Source organism: Prionailurus viverrinus, chromosome A2, assembly GCF_022837055.1.
Source record: "Prionailurus viverrinus isolate Anna chromosome A2, UM_Priviv_1.0, whole genome shotgun sequence".
In the NCBI taxonomy this organism is placed as follows: Eukaryota; Metazoa; Chordata; class Mammalia; order Carnivora; family Felidae; genus Prionailurus; species Prionailurus viverrinus.
Window position 1 is genome coordinate 87422203 of NC_062562.1, and position 17976 is coordinate 87440178.

General features: G+C 35.9%; 1 protein-coding gene across 2 annotated transcripts in view; it reads right to left on the reverse strand.

The window, feature by feature from the left end:
• Positions 1–17976, reverse strand: part of PCLO (piccolo presynaptic cytomatrix protein) — a 423639-nt gene that overhangs the window by 83064 nt on the left and 322599 nt on the right. For both annotated transcript variants that reach the window (XM_047849897.1, XM_047849896.1), the window contains exons 11-14: positions 9528–9636; positions 8913–8980; positions 7921–8135; positions 1398–1448 (exon numbers count right to left, since the gene is read on the reverse strand). In XM_047849897.1, coding sequence (XP_047705853.1) covers positions 1398–1448; positions 7921–8135; positions 8913–8980; positions 9528–9636 — 443 coding nt within the window. The remainder of the gene's footprint in view (positions 1–1397; positions 1449–7920; positions 8136–8912; positions 8981–9527; positions 9637–17976) is intronic.

The window sequence follows — 17976 nt, forward strand, 5'->3', positions numbered from 1 at the left end:
TCTCACCCTCCACTTTTGCTTTCATCAGTGGGAGCCTAGATGATCGCTGCATTGATTTCTTTGTCTTTGTGTCCTCCCTTTATAAGCTTTCCTTACACAGGCCATTGATGTATGAAATCTTACTATATATCCCTTTTAATTAGTCTCCCTTATCCAACATATTTACCGATCGCCCTACTGCAGTGGCTACCAAGAACCACCAGCTTGTGTGCAAGGTTCTTTTTAATTTGGTTTCAACTTATCTGTACAGGAGCATTTCATTGCAGCAAAGCTGATGTCTGCCTTTTATTATTTCTGCCAGCAGAACCTTTCCTTGAAGCATTGCTTCTTCCAGGAACACACTCCCCCTTTCTCTGGGCTGATCCACAAATTAGTTCAAGTCTGTTGTCCTCTGTGAAGTCTTTCATGAAAATCTCCTCTAGAATATGTTGGAGACGCAGCTAAGACTTACTGGGCTCTTCCCCTTGTCTGAAACTTACTATCTTCAAATATTCTTATTTTACATTGTGTCACTTTTTTCTACTTGATTTTTCTTATCTATCCAGGATTACTTTTTGGTATTATCTAAAGTACATTTTTTTTTAACGTTTATTTATTTTTGGGACAGAGAGAGACAGAGCATGAATGGGGGAGGGGCAGAGAGAGAGGGAGACACAGAATTGGAAACAGGCTCCAGGCTCCGAGCCATCAGCCCAGAGCCTGACGCGGGGCTCGAACTCACGGACCGCGAGATCGTGACCTGGCTGAAGTCGGACGCCTAACCGACTGCGCCACCCAGGCGCCCCTAAAGTACATTTTTAAAAACATTTTTGACGATGACCCACAGTGAGAAATATGGGTTATGATACAATACACACACAGAAACACACATGTATAGAACTAAAAAAGATATTGATTTACACTATTTCTTCTGTTTTCCTAGTCAAAATCCCCTACGTTGATTTTACAGATTACAAATTGGTTATGACCCCTGGCATGAAAAACAGTACTGTAGGAAAATTGTTCAGCAATTATATAATAATTGTTGGTAGGAGGAAGAAAAGAGAATAGTATTGGACTCATGAAACTCTTAAAGAGGAACCTTCACATTTTCAGAACAATCTGTCCTGTTTGAAACACATTCAACAAGTATAAACTGAGACATAAAACTTACTGATTCCGCTAAGGCATCATGCAGATTTCAAATTATAGAATGCCATACATATAATTAGATTTTATAAACTGTATATTGTACTAAGATATTGTTCTATAATATTGTATTCTTCCTGTATGTGTTACATGCACATATAAAACAGGAAAAGTTCTAACAGTGTTTGCGATTTCAATAGACCAGTGAGGGGAGAAGAAACAGTCGAAGAAGATGGTATAATGATGATTTTTTTAAAAAAGTCTCCTACCTGAATTTCCCCTGTAATTGGATGAGAGACAACCTTGGCTGCATCAGTAGGCTGCAATAATAAGAACATATATTAATGGATAAACCCCTCATAAAATTTACCATTTCAACTTCCTTGTGAAATTAATTTCTATTTGGTCGGAGCACACTGTCTGGAAAATGTATTTCATCCATTTGGTGGCTTCAGATTATGGTATCTACTTACACGTCACAACGTGTGTTTGATTTTACAGACACATAAATCTAGTTTTCATTTTGTTCAGCCTGTTTTGAAGTTATAATTTTATACCTGTAGGGCTGTATTTCCAATTACTCAATGAAATGAATACTTTGGCTTAAAGCACTCAATTTAAGTATTTTACAGGTTTTAGCGATCTTTCGCGAAACGACAAAGACACCGTTTCTAGACGGTGACCGCCTAGGAGCACAGACGTCACAGAAGCCTGTTCTTGCTGGCCTTCGATGGGTGGTAAACCCCACTCGGCTCCCTTCTGGAGTGAAGCACCCTGGCAATCACTTCTTAATATTTCACATTCCTTAATTACAGTTCTACCCTATTCCAAGCAAGTTCTCACTTCCTTAAGAAGTTCCTTATGTCAGTAAAGCCTTAAAACAGTTAGGAATGTGATGTGATAAACTGGTTCAGAATGTTAACAAAAATGACTGATTGCTGACTTGTTATATTTCAATGCAGAATTTGTACAAAAGGAGAGATGATGTTCTGGACTCCAGGTCTACAACAGAATTTCAGGCAACATGGCATCAACACAGGGAGATACTTACTAAAACGGAGGCCAGCCTGCTACACTCAAAGTAAAGCCCTGTCTGCCTACATGTACATAATATTGGCTTTTTTTTAAATAATTAACCTGAAAAGGAAAGATCCATAATATTTAGGTGGATACGCTTGTTGTCACCTTTTCATTTTTATCTTGGAAATGAGAGCAATCCAAAGAAGACAGCTATACTCCAGGTCTTGTGTTATGAAATAACTAAGGAATGAAAATGTAATCTTTGGTAAAATTACAGAGTTGAGGTTAAATTTTCTAGGCCATGTATCCTTTATTTAGTTCAGCTCAAGAATGCCCATTCGTTAGGGGCGCCTGGGTGTCTAGGTCTATTAAGCATCTGAGTCTTGATTTCAGTTCAGGTCATGGTCTCAGAGTTCATGGGTTCGAGCCCTGCATCGGGCTCTGTGCTGATAGGGCAGAGTCTGCTTGGCATTCTCTGTCTTTCTCTCTCTCTGCCCCTCCTCCCACTCGTTCTCGCTCTCTATTTCCCTCTCTCAAAAATAAAACATTAAAAAATGTCCATTCATTAATGCTGAAACCATGTTCTGGCTGCAAAAGATAACCTACCAATTAGTGACCAATTATATTTACTTAAAAATTATTTTACTGTTTAAATTTAAAGAAAAGCAAACTGAATCTAGAAAAAGAAGGACAAAGAAGTTTCTAGAACTATTTCTATCTTGATTAAAGACAGGGGTTTTCGTAAGATCAGTTTCCTTTGCATTCCAATGAAGAAAACTGGAGAATAATGGACATAAAAAGTAAAAACACAAGCCAATGGCACAAAAACAGACACATAGACCAATGGAATAGAATAGAAACCCCAGAACTAGACCCACAAACGTATGGCCAACTCATCTTTGACTAAGCAGGAAAGAACATCCAATGGAAAAAAGACAGCCTCTTTAACAAATGGTGCTGGGAGAACTGGACGGCAACATGCAGAAGGTTGAAACTAGACCACTTTCTCACACCATTCACAAAAATAAACTCAAAATGGATAAAGGACCTAAATGTGAGACAGGAAACCATCAAAACCTTAGAGGAGAAAGCAGGAAAACACCTCTCTGACCTCAGCCGTAGCAATCTCTTACTCAACACATCCCCAAAGGCAAGGGAATTAAAAGCAAAAGTGAATTACTGGGACCTTATGAAGATAAAAAGCTTCTGCACAGCAAAGGAAACAACCAACAAAACTAAAAGGCAACCAACGGAATGGGAAAAGATATTCGCAAATGACGTATCGGACAAAGGGCTAGTATCCAAAATCTATAAAGAGCTCACCAAACTCCACACCCGAAAAACAAATAACCCAGTGAAGAAATGGGCAGAAAACATGAATAGACACTTCTCTAAAGAAGACATCCGGATGGCCAACAGGCACATGAAAAGATGTTCAGCGTCGCTCCTTATCAGGGAAATACAAATCAAAACCACACTCAGGTATCACCTCACACCAGTCAGAGTGGCCAAAATGAACAAATCAGGAGACTATAGATGCTGGAGAGGATGTGGAGAAACGGGAACCCTCTTGCACTGTTGGTGGGAATGCAAATTGGTGCAGCCGCTCTGGAAAGCAGTGTGGAGGTTCCTCAGAAAATTAAAAATAGACCTACCCTATGACCCAGCAATAGCACTGCTAGGAATTTATCCAAGGGATACAGGAGTACTGATGCATAGGGCCACTTGTACCCCAATGTTCACAGCAGCACTCTCAACAATAGCCAAAGTATGGAAAGAGCCTAAATGTCCATCAACTGATGAATGGATAAAGAAATTGTGGTTTATATACACAATGGAATATTACGTGGCAATGAGAAAAAATGAAATATGGCCTTTTGTAGCAACGTGGATGGAACTGGAGAGTGTGATGCTAAGTGAAATAAGCCATACAGAGAAAGACAGATACCATATGGTTTCACTCTTATGTGGATCCTGAGAAACTTAACAGGAACCCATGGGGGAGGGGAAGGAAAAAAAAAAGAGGTTAGAATGGGAGAGAGCCAAAGCATAAGAGACTGTTAAAAACTGAGAACAAACTGAGGGTTGATGGGGGGTGGGAGGGAGGAGAGTGTGGGTGATGGGTATTGAGGAGGGCACTTTTTGGGATGAGCACTGGATGTTGTATGGAAACCAATTTGTCAATAAATTTCATAAAAAAAAAAATAAAGTAACTATTATGAAATGCTAAAAAAAAAAAAAAAACAAAACACAAGCCAAAAAGCAAAACAAACAAACAAACAAAAAAACCCTCACAGAACACAAAGCTAAGTGATTACTCGTAACTTATTTTGATTTCTTTTTGACAGTTGTAGCTCATTTGACATGTAATCATGCAGTATCACTAAATTCAGGGTTGAGTAGAAACTTATGGACCATTTTTAATTGTTCTGGGGTGTGGCAGTAAAATCAAAAGGGTGTGGAGGGATATTTTAAATTATGGAAGGAAAGAGATCAGTATCTGTTGGATACGGAGCAAACTACCAGCTCCAGGTAGTGACATTTCCAGATGAGAGCTAGCTACTTTCCTTTAAAGGATGCCATATCTTTCTGAGGCTGTTTTTAATGATTACAGTGATAAAAAATGTTCTTCATGGAAATCAGTGATACAAGTGTGGAACAGGCAATCACTTTGGTAGTGTGCAGTCTGATTTCACGGTTTGAATAGTTGTACAATGTCCATGAGCTGCACAATACCCTAATGATGTGTAATGAAACAAATGCATTATTTTTATTTCATTTTATATATATTATTTTTTCCAATGGTTACTCAGATATTAGGACATAAATACGAATTAAGTATATAATAAATAAAACTGTTTTAGGTATATCTTTGGGCATAAGAGACCTGTGAAAAAAACTAGTGAGATGTTAAGGGCGCTCTGACCAGTAAGGTTTGGGAGATCAATGACCTATTTCATAAGAACATTTAAAACTAATGAGTACTTTATTTTATTCATTTATTTTAATTTTTTTTTAATGTTTACTTATTTTTGAGACAGAGAGAGACAGAGCATGAACGGGGGAGGGGCAGAGAGAGGGAGACACAGAATCGGAAGCAGGCTCCAGGATCTGAGCTGTCAGCACAGAGCCTGACATGGGGCTCAAACCCATCGTCCATGAGATCATGACCTGAGCTGAAGTCGGACGCTCAACCGACTGAGCCACCCAGGTGCCCCAAAACTAAGGAATACTTTAATTGAATCATTTATTTATAACATGACTTTCAAGAAAGCATTCAAACTTCAGAGATAAATTGAGGAAGGTTTGATTAAAATGTCAGACACAAAACAGCTTGAGGTGATAAAATAAAAATTTTGGAGATAAAAATTCATAGTGAAATAGCTTAAGCAAAATAACAATTTGATAAAGTTATATACATAGCTTACATAACAAACATATTTAAATAATTTAGATGCATATTTTACCTACATTTACTCAGAAGAAACCATTTAGAGCATTATTACCAATTAATAATTACTTATGAATAATCATTTAGAATATTTACTAGACGGTGTTCTAAATATCTAAGTATATAATTATGCCAACTATATTTAAATATTTAGTCTTAATACATTTCTTACACTAATATTTTATAATTTAATACCTAGTCTCATACCTAATGAAAACACAAAAAAGTTAAAACCATAATTCTGTAAATATTCTGAGGAATATATGACAAGTGCCAGTGATGATTTAATTCACAATATTTACTTATTTATTTTATTATTGTTCTGTGCAAGCCCCTCCACTATGTGCTTAAAAAGCATAAAAAAAAAAAGAAATGGTTTTTGGTTCTTAAGGAACTTGCAGCCTAATTGGGAGGATAAAATAAGAAAACTAGTAGCTACAATCAAGATACAAAATGCATACATAAAGATATATACATAAAGTATGGGGCACTTCGGAGGGAGGAGAAAAGGAAGAATGGATATCTTCTGATTTTAAGGCAGGATTGGAATATGGATAGATTTCATGGATGAAGGCTTCCTGTTGCTCTTATTTCATTGGACACTGAGGAGCTATCCAAAAAAAAAAAAAAAAAAATGTCTGTGGAAAGTAGGAATGAGCTGGCCACTCTAATATACAGAGTATTTATTAGCAAGGCAATTGTAAAGACTGAACGTTATGCTTACTGTGATAATCTCCCAAGGAAAAGCCCTTTTAGACCGAGTAGGATAGGGTCCTAGGCACAGGTGAGGCTGTCAAGATTCTAGGTAGCAGGGATACATTTTAAACAGGTAGGTGACCCAATCAGGTCACTGTGCCACAGATCAGCTGGAGGGTAGTTTGAGAATGAAGAGAGAACGGTGAGTGGAGTTGCAAGTAATGAGTGCAATAATGTGGGAAAAAGAAATAATGCTTTGCTAAAGAAAAGAGGTGGGTTCAGAGAAGGCAGAAACTTACTAGAGACTTAATAGAAAATCAGAATTCTGAGGATTAAGATTCAGTGACTAATCAGACATTGTGAATGAAGAGAAAAGAAGAGAAAATGAAGGTCTCAAATTTTTACTTAATTTCCTGGGAGGATGGTGATGTCAGGTGCTGAAAAAAAAATTAGGATGAGAAACTTGTAGAACTATAATGTCCTTGGTGTGGAAATTTGCAAGCCGACTTTCTCATTTCTTGTGTCCTACCTGGAGATACTTGAGATAGGAATGAGAAATATCGGTCTGTAACTCAGAAGACAGGGAGCCTGCATGAGGTAATTCTTGAAAACTAACACATAACTGTATGTGATAAATTATAATTGTGTTAAAATTTGTATTGAAATTGAATCTAACCATTCTTGAAATTGTTCTTTGTGAAGCTTTGCTATATTTATTTTGGGACACACCATCCTGTGATGCAATGATTAAGATCATCCTACCTTTGTTGTTTCCTTTTGAATAAAAGGGATTTGGGGGGACATCTGCTGTGTTTTTATACTTGGTGAAACAAACTTTGTTTTCTGAAGTCCAGTCAGTTTACCCAAGCATAGCCTGTCCCTCCCAGGCATCTTACCAAGTAAAGAGAAATCTTCATCTATGTTTAAATAAAAGAAAACTTTGTCAAACATATTTTTAACCATAATAAGAATTTCTTCATTATGAATGAAATCTATGAGGGAAAAGTTACAAACTGTCTACATTTTCATCCACTTATCTAAGGTTCAAAACATTAATTCTATGGTTTTTTTTTTTTAATTCACTAGTATCTTGGAAATTATAATGTTAGAAACATTTATTACAAATGAAGACTTGCAAAAAGGGAAAATTTATTAGTATGGAAATAGGGATACAATTCAAAATGGCAATTCTATATTACTGGTTTTATTTCTTATTGTCCTAAATTCTCTTTATCTCTGTGTCCTTTTTACCTTTTATTTAGATTATCAAACCCAATCTAATGTGTAACTTATTTCCAAAAAGATGCAAAGCTAATGTTTCATACACAAAGAGGCTCAAATTTATGCAACCACTATACAGAAAAAGAACCAGAAAATAGGGAGCATTAGACACACTTTTCAAGTTCCTCATAATAATAACTGCTAAAATATTTTAAGAAATATAAAAACACATCATCTTCATGAACATTTTGCTTGGTCATATATTCAGAAATGGCAATTTTTTGTGCCAAGAGATCATTAGGAAATGAAAAATCACAAGAGAACGATATCGTCTTTCCTTTGTCCTCGTCTGAATAAGGAGCTAGGAAATAAGTAACTTAGAGGTCATACTGAACAATTCTCACCTTGCTGCTGCCGTGTTTCTTTTTGCTCACTGAGGGTGACCCCGGTTGCCCAGGGCTGGGGACGGAACTGGATCCTGCTGATGTTGGACCTGAATGAACGTGAGATCCTTTCTCAACAACGGACGACAGAACCAGTGGTGACTGCTGTAATGAGACCTTCTGGAGCTCTGCTGCCAACTGCTTAGGATCAACCCCTGGGGATTTTGCTTTCTCCACTACAACAAAAAGAAATGGCTATGTATTTCTCAGGTTCATAGGCACTTAACACCATGGAACTTACTTGGGTTCTAGGTGACAAGGTAACGTACATTCACAGATGTATGTAAATTTCTACAAGCCACGGTCTGTTCTTTAGTGCAGTAACCCAGACTCTTAGAATGCTAGCTGCAGCATAGAAAATTTTCAATAAATATTTGTTAAACGAAGAAACAAGTGATCATGCTACAATTAATGAAACAAGTGTTCATGTTACAGCTGATCAACATTTATAAGACTATAGTTGTTTGCTAATAGAGTTAAATCTATTTCATCATGTACTTATGAAATTAAATGTTGATTTTTTTTTATTCACTATTAACAGCAATCAAAAGGTTCAAGAATAAGTGCCCCATAATCCTAGGCTAAAAGGAATCGAGTATTGTCTAAAAATAACCTAAAACTGCAAATAAATGGCTCCATGGATTCCTTTGAAGGGATGAATTTATTTTTAAAGAATTCAAAATGTGAACTCACATAGCCAGAATTCTGTATGAATTTCCTTAATGGGTCTAATACACAAATATGTGTTTCCCTAGAAGGCTAAACACGTAGCTGCAATGCTTTGGTTTTGTTTACAATTACATAAATAAACATTGATTAGCCTAGAAGTACATTTTTGCCTACACAGTATCTATGCTCACATCCTCATCTACAGCTACACCTGCCTCTACAACGATGTTTCCATTTACATCGACGCCTTTACCCACAGTTGAAAGCAGATTACTTTCACCTACCAGCTTTCGGTGGCTCATGAAGCTCCAGGTGCTGGGGATTTTCAGAGTCTGATAGCATATTGAGGTCCCTAAAAATTAAAACAAAGAAATTGAGAAAGAAGTTGAGGAAACCTGAGACAAAAGTCCCTCTTTTCCAACTACCCTGAGTTTTTTTTTTTTTCAGTAGGTAAATGAGAAGTGGTTAATGATATAAAGCAATTTCCAAGCATGCTCACCCTTCTAACCAAATATATACTTGCAATGCTGTTAAAAGTCAGCTGATAAAAATGATTATTTAAGGTGAAATCTTTATGGATTAAACATAAGCTCATTTTGAAATACTATACACACACAGGAAACCTAAATGGGTTTAGGCTTTCGTTTAAATGAAGCATGTTTCAATAAAAGCATGAAAGGGGACAGCTACTGACAATATCAGAAACAAAATCAGCTGAATTCTTACTATGCTTTAGATTTTGATTCTGAACACAAGAAATCTATAAAAACTTGTATTCACTTTGTGTTCTAATTACTGAAAATCTTGCTGACTGGCAAAGGTTCCACCTTAACAATTTTAAATTAAAAGAGCCATGAATAGCCAAAAAAATGGAAACAAAAAGATGGGGAAAAACTCACAGTCTTACACATATTTCTGCTTCCCCACTTTGCTGACCAATGATACTCTGCACTTCTTCATATGTTTTAGAAGTTAAAGGAATTCCATTCCATTCCAACACTTGCATCCCTAAAAAGACAAATTCAAGTATAAAAAAAAAAAGTGTCGTATTTCTAGTCTGGGTCCACAGGGCAGAGAAGACACACAGGGCTCTGCATTTAAAAACCAACTCAGCACACCATTTCAGAGACCATCAGTTCAAAGTTCTTTGAACAGTAATACCACAACCGCATGTAGTTTGATTTCATCATTTACCCGAACACATTAGACCTGTGTAACATAACATGCAAAATGTTGCATCTGAAATCTATTAAACATTACCAAACACATGCATTATGTTCACACTGCTTTCAGAAAGAAAACATCATTGAATATATATTGCTCAGGCCAATCTTGTGTAGGAAAAAAAAAAAATCACAAGCAGCAATATAATTTCTCCATGGGGAACAAGTATCTAGAAGAGTATAAACTTCCATATTCCATCATGGAATGGGTGGGAGAGGGGGAAAAAAGTGATTAGTAGTTTGTTTTGAGGCTCTCCTTGAGAAATTTGTACTGCTTCAAGTTTGCTCAGATAATACAGATTTCCGCGGGGTATGCTTTTCTTTTTCTTCACTGCATGTAAGGTGTTCCTGAGTACAATCGGCAGGCAGGCATGTTACAGACAAGCCGGCTTCATGGGTGGGGGAGGGGGAGGGGGAGGGGGAGGGGGAGGGGGAGGGAGGAGGGGGGAGGAGGGGTGTGGCCTGTGTAGAAGCACAAGGCCCTGTGCTCAGAAGGGCCCACGCTTGGTTTAATGCTTCGCTGTTGTCATTTCGAAACTCTTAATAACGTTTCAACAAAGAGCTCTATGTTTTCTTTTTGCACTGGATCGCATCGATTATGTTGCTGGACTCATTACAGGGCATTTCGTGTTTCCTATCTAGAAAGATAATTTTCGCTTAAAAAAAGTAGTAACATCATACTTCAACATTTTAAATTCCGTGTCTTTCATCTATTTTATATGAGCTGTCAAAATAATCTAGGGGGGCATATTTGGCAAGAATCACCTGACTCTACTACGTAGCTATGGGAAATGGATATAAATTAGATGAGACTATCCAAAGTCATAGTGCCCCAAATTTGTGAATGCTACCAGCTTTACCTAAGAAAATATCGTCTGCCCTAACGAGGCTTTATTTAAATAAACAGAAATACTTGTTGAATAATTAGGTTTTCAATGAGCTTCACAGAGGTCTATGTGAAAGTCCCTACTGCTCACCAGTGCCTTCCGCGGAAAATTCCAAACAGAGCATAATTAAGTCTTCAAAAGTTTTAATGATTTTGATATACATTGGAAAGCATATTGCCAGTTGTAAACAAGTAAGGGAAATACTTTTACTACAGTGAAACGGCAACATAAGTCCATAAAAACGTCCACAATAACACAACAAAAATGGCTTTTCTATAACTTACTCCAAAGAAGACTTTACCTTCAGACGGGCCTTAGGTTTTAATTCAATAATCCCAGGCTGTTGTACATATAAAATGAGAAAATTACATAAAAGACAATGATGATACCACTAAAGAAAAATTTAGCACAGCAAAAGGAAGAGCACACTGAAAAACCCACTCTTCTAAAAGTCACGATAAAGAGTATATTTATGTAGAGACCATCTTGAATTGAAACAAATTATAGTGTTATAATTGCATTGTCACTTTTCGGCAAGAGAAGATTCTATGAAAAGAAGTAGCTGCATAATCTTCATGCCTCTTCTCTTGATTAATTTGCTCATTTTTCACCTCTCAAAACAAAGGGGCAAATTTACAAAGCATGATTATACAATGAAATTTAAAATGCTTCTAGTATTAAAACAGGAAAGCTAGTTAGGGTCATTAATACAATTGCTGAGAAAAATATACAGATAACTGGAAATCTGGCCTATAATATACACATGAGGTCATAAGCTACACGATCTGTTCTGTTCCCGTGGTATACCAGCTGAACTTCTTTTCTCTTCATTCAGTTTCCCACCTGAGCTGGCGCAGGACTGCATTTCAAAAGATTTTGCCAGCACTTTAAACTTTTTATTCTTGGTTCCAATGGTGAGCATCAGATGCTACAGGGAATGCCATCATTTAGTAATACCTTCCTTATCCATTGCCTCTCCAACTCTCTAAAATTCTACAAGAACCATACTAAAATAACCACATGAATATAACCAATCACTCCTTATTAATTCATAACAAGATTCTAATAGTTGTGAGAATTGAGTATGGTATGATCTCAAATACAATGTTCTGGAAAGTGTTAAATGAAGAATCCTACAAACTATTTTAAAATGCAGGTAAAAATTTGTTGAATATGACCAGGCTATACGGAGGTTCACTAAAGTAGTATTTTATCACTTAATTGACTTGAATGGAAGCATAGCCAATCTTTAAAAAAAAAATTACATTTTATTTATTTTTGATAGACAGAGAGACGGAGCACAAGTGGGGGAGGGGCAGACACACACACACACACACACACACACACACACACACACAGAATCTGAAGCAGGCTCCAGGCTCTGAGCTGTCAGCACAGAGTCCGATGCAGGGCTCGAACTCACAAACCGCGAGATCATGACCTGAGCTGAAGTCGGACGCTCAGCCAACTGAGCCACCCAGGCGCCCCAAAGCATAGCCAATCTTAAGATAACTTTTTATTGACTTTGTTTTAGAAATAATTCCTGGAAGACAGTGTACATATGAATGGTTATATCTATTATTTAGCATTATGAGCATTTATGTTTTCTTTATTTTAAATTATATCAACATGTATGTTAATGAACTGTTCAACTTTTAGACTGTCCAGGTGATGTTTCGATTATATCCCTAGAAAGTACCTATACTAATAACTCTTAACAGGAAAACTAAGATAATTTGAATTTTTATTAAATGTGCAACAGTTCATGACAGAATTTGCTGCTCAAAATCTTACACTGAACATGTTATTAAAAACAAAAAAAGACAATACATTTTAAAAAAAAATTAGAAATTAAAGAAAATCAATCAACATAAAACTTTCTCAACTATGTGTTTTTATAACTTCTGGGATTACCTAACTTTATATGCTCCTAAAACTATTATATACTATTCTTTGTAGTGTAGGATTTCATGTATGTTATTTCTGTCCATATTTAACATTACATCACAAACATCTTATGGATTAAATTTATTGAGTTAACTGTTGAAATCTCAGAGGTATATCCAAATGTGTATCACACAAAACTTGATGACTTTTTTTTCCCCCACAACTATTTTTTTCTAGCACTTAGCATGCAGCAGGCACTCCACAGTCACTTATGTGATGATTACCACCTTATAGCTAATATTTGATGTTGCCATAAAAATTCATAAAAATGATACTCTACTAGAAAGACAACAGAAATATCTTGGCAGTTAGTAAAATTAAGATAATTCACAGAGAAAGAATTCTATTTTGTATTTCAATATATGAAATTTATTGTCAAATTGGTTTCCATACAACACCCAGTGCTCATCTCAACAGGTGCCCTCCTCAATACCCATCACCCATCCTCCCCTCCCTCCCACCACCCATCAACCCTCAGTTTGTTCTCAGTTTTTAAGAGTACAGAGAAAGAATTTTAAAAGTGTCATAAGTATATACAAAATAGACCCCAGACTCATCAGTGATTAGAAAGTACGAATTAAAGCAATGATGAGGTACTACTTAGCTCTCATCACATTGCAAAAAGTTTAAAAGCCAGAAAATGCCATGTGTTGACCAAGATGTAGGATTAGGGGACCCTGACTCCAAGGGAGATTATACTTGCTGGATGCTTGTTCAGCTTCACCCTCATTCTACATCAGATGAAAAGAAAACAACTGCTTGATTACAATGTACAAACATGTAATTATTTTAATGGGAATGGATAAGCGCATCCCTCTGGAGGGCAATGTGGCAGAACACCATTAAATTATACACATGTACACTCTGTGACCCAGAAATCTTCTTGTGTGTCTATTTGTAGGAGGGGTCAGTATCAGGAGAAATGGACAATGAGAGCATAGTAAATGCTCAAGATGGAAACCCTTGGCACAGGGTGCAGGAAAAAGGCCGTAACAGGCATTAACACCAAAAGGTGGATCCATCTTAAAGCCATTTGCCAAGTAAAAGCAAGTGAGAAACAGGATCTGGTCTATAGGGCAATGATGCTTTATTTACATTAAAATGACATTTGTACCAATTAACATTATATATTTTACAAAGATATCAGAAGTATCGGAAATTATAATAGTTGCTCGTGAACAGAAGAAGGGAATGGAAAAAGAAAATGAGATGAAAGAAAATGAATGAGTTAATAAATGAACAAACACAAAACCACACACACACTCATATACGGGACACTTACATGAACCAGTGAGGCTGGTGTGCTATGGAATGAGAATTAATACCACTGGGGTAACAGAACAGAATAAAATAAAACCAAAACCTAATTTAAAACTACATGTATATGATAAATTAATCAAAATTGATTGCTTTGTACATTTTCTCCACTGATATTATTAACCATGACTATAGATTAATTTCTTAAATCTGAACATTTGCTCTCAAAAATCCTTTATAAACTAGCAACAGCAGCAAAAACTCAGCTGAAATGTTTGTTAGCCCTGGCTTTCTAAATGGTAAACAAATCCTGCAAGTTGAGCTCCCGGGGTCCTATTGTCCACATCAGCTATACTAATTATTCATTCATCTTCAAGTTAGGCAGTATTAATACACAGAAACAGAGATACAGAGAAATAAATAGATAGATGTATTTTATTCTTTTATAAAGTTACTTTTTAAATATTTTACAACTTATCCACTTTATACATTAACATGAAGAGAAAGAAAGAAAAAAGAAAGGTGGAAGAGAGGAAACTGAGGAAGGAAAAATAGAGTAGATGAAGGGTATCTTTGGTAAAGAGAAAAAAGGGAAAAAATAGTATTTGAATGGAGTTCTGCTTATTTACAGAACAAAGGACACTGTCTCCACTATGATAAGACATTAAAAACCCAGATGTATTTTCCTGTGAAAAGTCATGTACATGCATAAATCTGAAGGTTAAAAAGTATCCTCTTGAATAGCTAATCTCATAATAATGTTGCCATTTTTGTCATTGACAAAACTCTTGTAACACATAGTTTCATCAAAACTTAAAAGAGAGCCTCAGTACATAAAATGTATAAACATGGGGCTACTTTCATGGAAGCAATCTCTATCTGCCTGTTTTACCCCTCCTCACTCTCCAGTCCCCATTCTAGAAGTATCCTTAGATGCTTGTAGGGACCTTGTTTCTCTGGTCTACCTGAATGAGTTGAGTTTAAAATGACCTCGTGGCTTGAAGAAGGCTTTGGAACAATTTCCATTAAGGAGGACACTGCTACATTAAAAGAAAGAGCTACATTAAAAGAAACATGATCTGAATTTTATTTTATTGAGAATGTAGTCTGAGTTTCTAAAAAAGACTACAATAAAATTTTGCATTTTTAAAAAGTCATAATTTAATAATGCTTTCAAATGCAACAAAGTGTGTGTGTTTGATACTTAGCATGAACAAATTAAAATCTTCCCATGTTTTAATATGTATTATTCTCAGAAACAATGTGTTTTGTAAACACATCAAAAATGTGTTTTGTAAACCAACATGTTGCTGGTAGTTGACCATTGATATCTTCTCTTCTCCATAATCAAATTTGGAAATCTCCAAACACAATAAGAAGGCTGTGACCTTCAGCAAACTGGTTAATTCGCCATATTGGCTTCCTTCAGGGAGATTATGTTGCTAGATCACTGTTTTAATTTACTCACACTCTATGAAGGGGAAAATACTTTGTGGCACAATGAAAAAGAAATGAACAACAACAACAACAAAACCCCTGCTTGTTTACACTTTATGAAAATGCAATTTTTGAGCTGGAGCTTCATATGAAGATTTTTCTTTTAAAGATTTTTTTCTGTCAGCGCAGAACCCCACTCTGGTGCTGGATCTCACGAACCATAAGATCATGACCTGAGCTGAAACCAAAAGTTGGACACTTAACTGACTGAGGTGCCAAGGCACCCCTGTATGTGGAGATTTTAACAAACGTTTTGGATCCTGAAATTTCCACATTGTTTTTCATTATTTGTCCTTATTTACAACTTTTCCCTCTATATACGTTAAGACTTTAAAGCACAGCAATCATGTCATCTAATTTTTCTCTTCTGCATTCCCCACATTTCCTCTCACTGCCCATTGTGGTTGTTCTCAGTTTCTTTAAAAAGTTTTTTTTAACATTTATTTATTTTTTGAGAGACAGAGCATGAGCAGAGAAGGGGCAGAGAGAGAGAGGGAGTCACAGAATCTACAGCAGGCTCTAAGCTCTGAGCTGTCAGAGCCTGACGTGGGGCTCGAACTCATGAGCCGTGAGATCATGACCTGAGCTGAAGTTGAACGCTTAATTGACTGAGCCACCCAGGCACCCAGTTCTGTTTCTTTAGGCTAGTGTTGGCTCCCTAGGGCCCCCATGGCACTACCCTATCTAGTTTGTCTTCTCTGGGCATTTGCTACCTTTGGTTCTGGATTGGTTAACTCAGGGGTTGGAACATTCAATTTGTAGTCTGAACCTAATTTTTGGTTTAAACCTACATGCCAAACAAAGTACCTAGAGCTAACACCATTCAAACTCAAGCTGTTTTCAATCTAAAATACCAAAAATTTTAACTCTAATAAACTATACATTTTAAAAAATGTGATAGATCACAATTTCCTCTCTTCACAGTATAGAGATAATATAATTAAACTCATTAGAATATTTAATGTAAATTTTATAAATACGCATTCTTCCAAATTTTAGTAGTATTAAACATACATATATAGGAGGTTTGGGGTAACTTCTAATATTTTGCTTTAAACTATTGTAGATTTTATATTGCGTTAACAACAAGCCCAACATAAATGAAGCAGATTGGGAAGCAAAAGTAGATGCCATGATAATACTATTTATAGGAGTTTTTTGGCTAATGTTATATAGCTTAGCTATATTTTTCAATAGCTCATAATTAAAGAAGTTGAATTATCTTATTTAACTGTCTTATCTTATTTAACTGTCATTAATTTGGAGTATGGTCAAGCAATTCGTTTTCCATGTTTCTTCTGTCATTCACATTTTTTATGAATAACAAGCAATTAAAATAAACAAAATATGGCTTGAACATATAAGTTCTTGAATGAAATTAATTTACAAAATAAAAAATCCTCATTAACAGTGTAAACAGAAGAAAACATCTAAGAAACATCAAAGACTACAGTTAAACTGTCTGGGCTTACCCACTCTCGTTTTCTAGGCTGAGTACCTCGAGTTATTTAAAATCCATGGCTTCTACAATCACAGATCTAAAGCAGATTTAGTGTCAATCATAAAAAAAATAATAATTACGAAGTAAGTAAATTATCACATAATTTGCCATATTAATGGTCAACAATAAAAAGGTCACTGGAAAAGAATCACACAGGTAAACAGTGTTGTAAGCAGATCACAACTAGTTTATAGACTCAACGTTATAAAGCAAGCAATATCCTTGTGGATGCGCTAGTTTTCATCTCTTACAGAATACATTAGAACTCGGTGAAACATGAGGTGATGTGGCTTTTCTAATATTACAGTTAGTTGACGGTAGTGCAGAAGTATGACTTCCGTCTATCTCTTAGGTGAATGCTAGTATCAGCAATTAGAAGATCTCATTCGGTTTATGCCAACTAAACCTATCTCATAGCCCACCTAAATATAAATTGTGTTCAAATATGTAAAACCTAGCACAAAGAACACATATTATTTATAATGCCTTTTTCATTATAATAAAAAGATAATTTAAACATTGTTTTAATTATGTATATGACAATGTTATTTGAAGAGTTGGATGTGCAGAAAATGAAGACACTGTTGAACAAAGTTTTTGTAGAATATACCATTTATGGTGGATAAACAATGTCAATTGGAATGAACAAAAGGCTGACTGACTCATCTCTTTTCTCTTTTCTCCACTCCACTCCCAGAAAATAAGCCAATATCACACTTAAAGGAGCACACTGATGAGAAATTATTCTGAACACTACCAGAAGGGAAAAGAATGTGGGAAGGTTTACCCAACGTCACTAATTATCAATTATCAGGGAAATTCAAATCAAAACCACAATGTGGTATCATCTCACACCTGTTAGAATAGCCATTATTAAAGAAAGAAAAGAGAGAAAGGAAGAAAGAAAGAAAGAAAGAAAGAAAGAAAGAAAGAGAGAAAGAAAGAAAAGAAGGAAAAAAGAAAAAAAGTAAGTGTTGGTAAAGAGATGGAGAAATTAGAATCCTTGTACTCTGTTGGTTGGAAAACAAAATGGTGC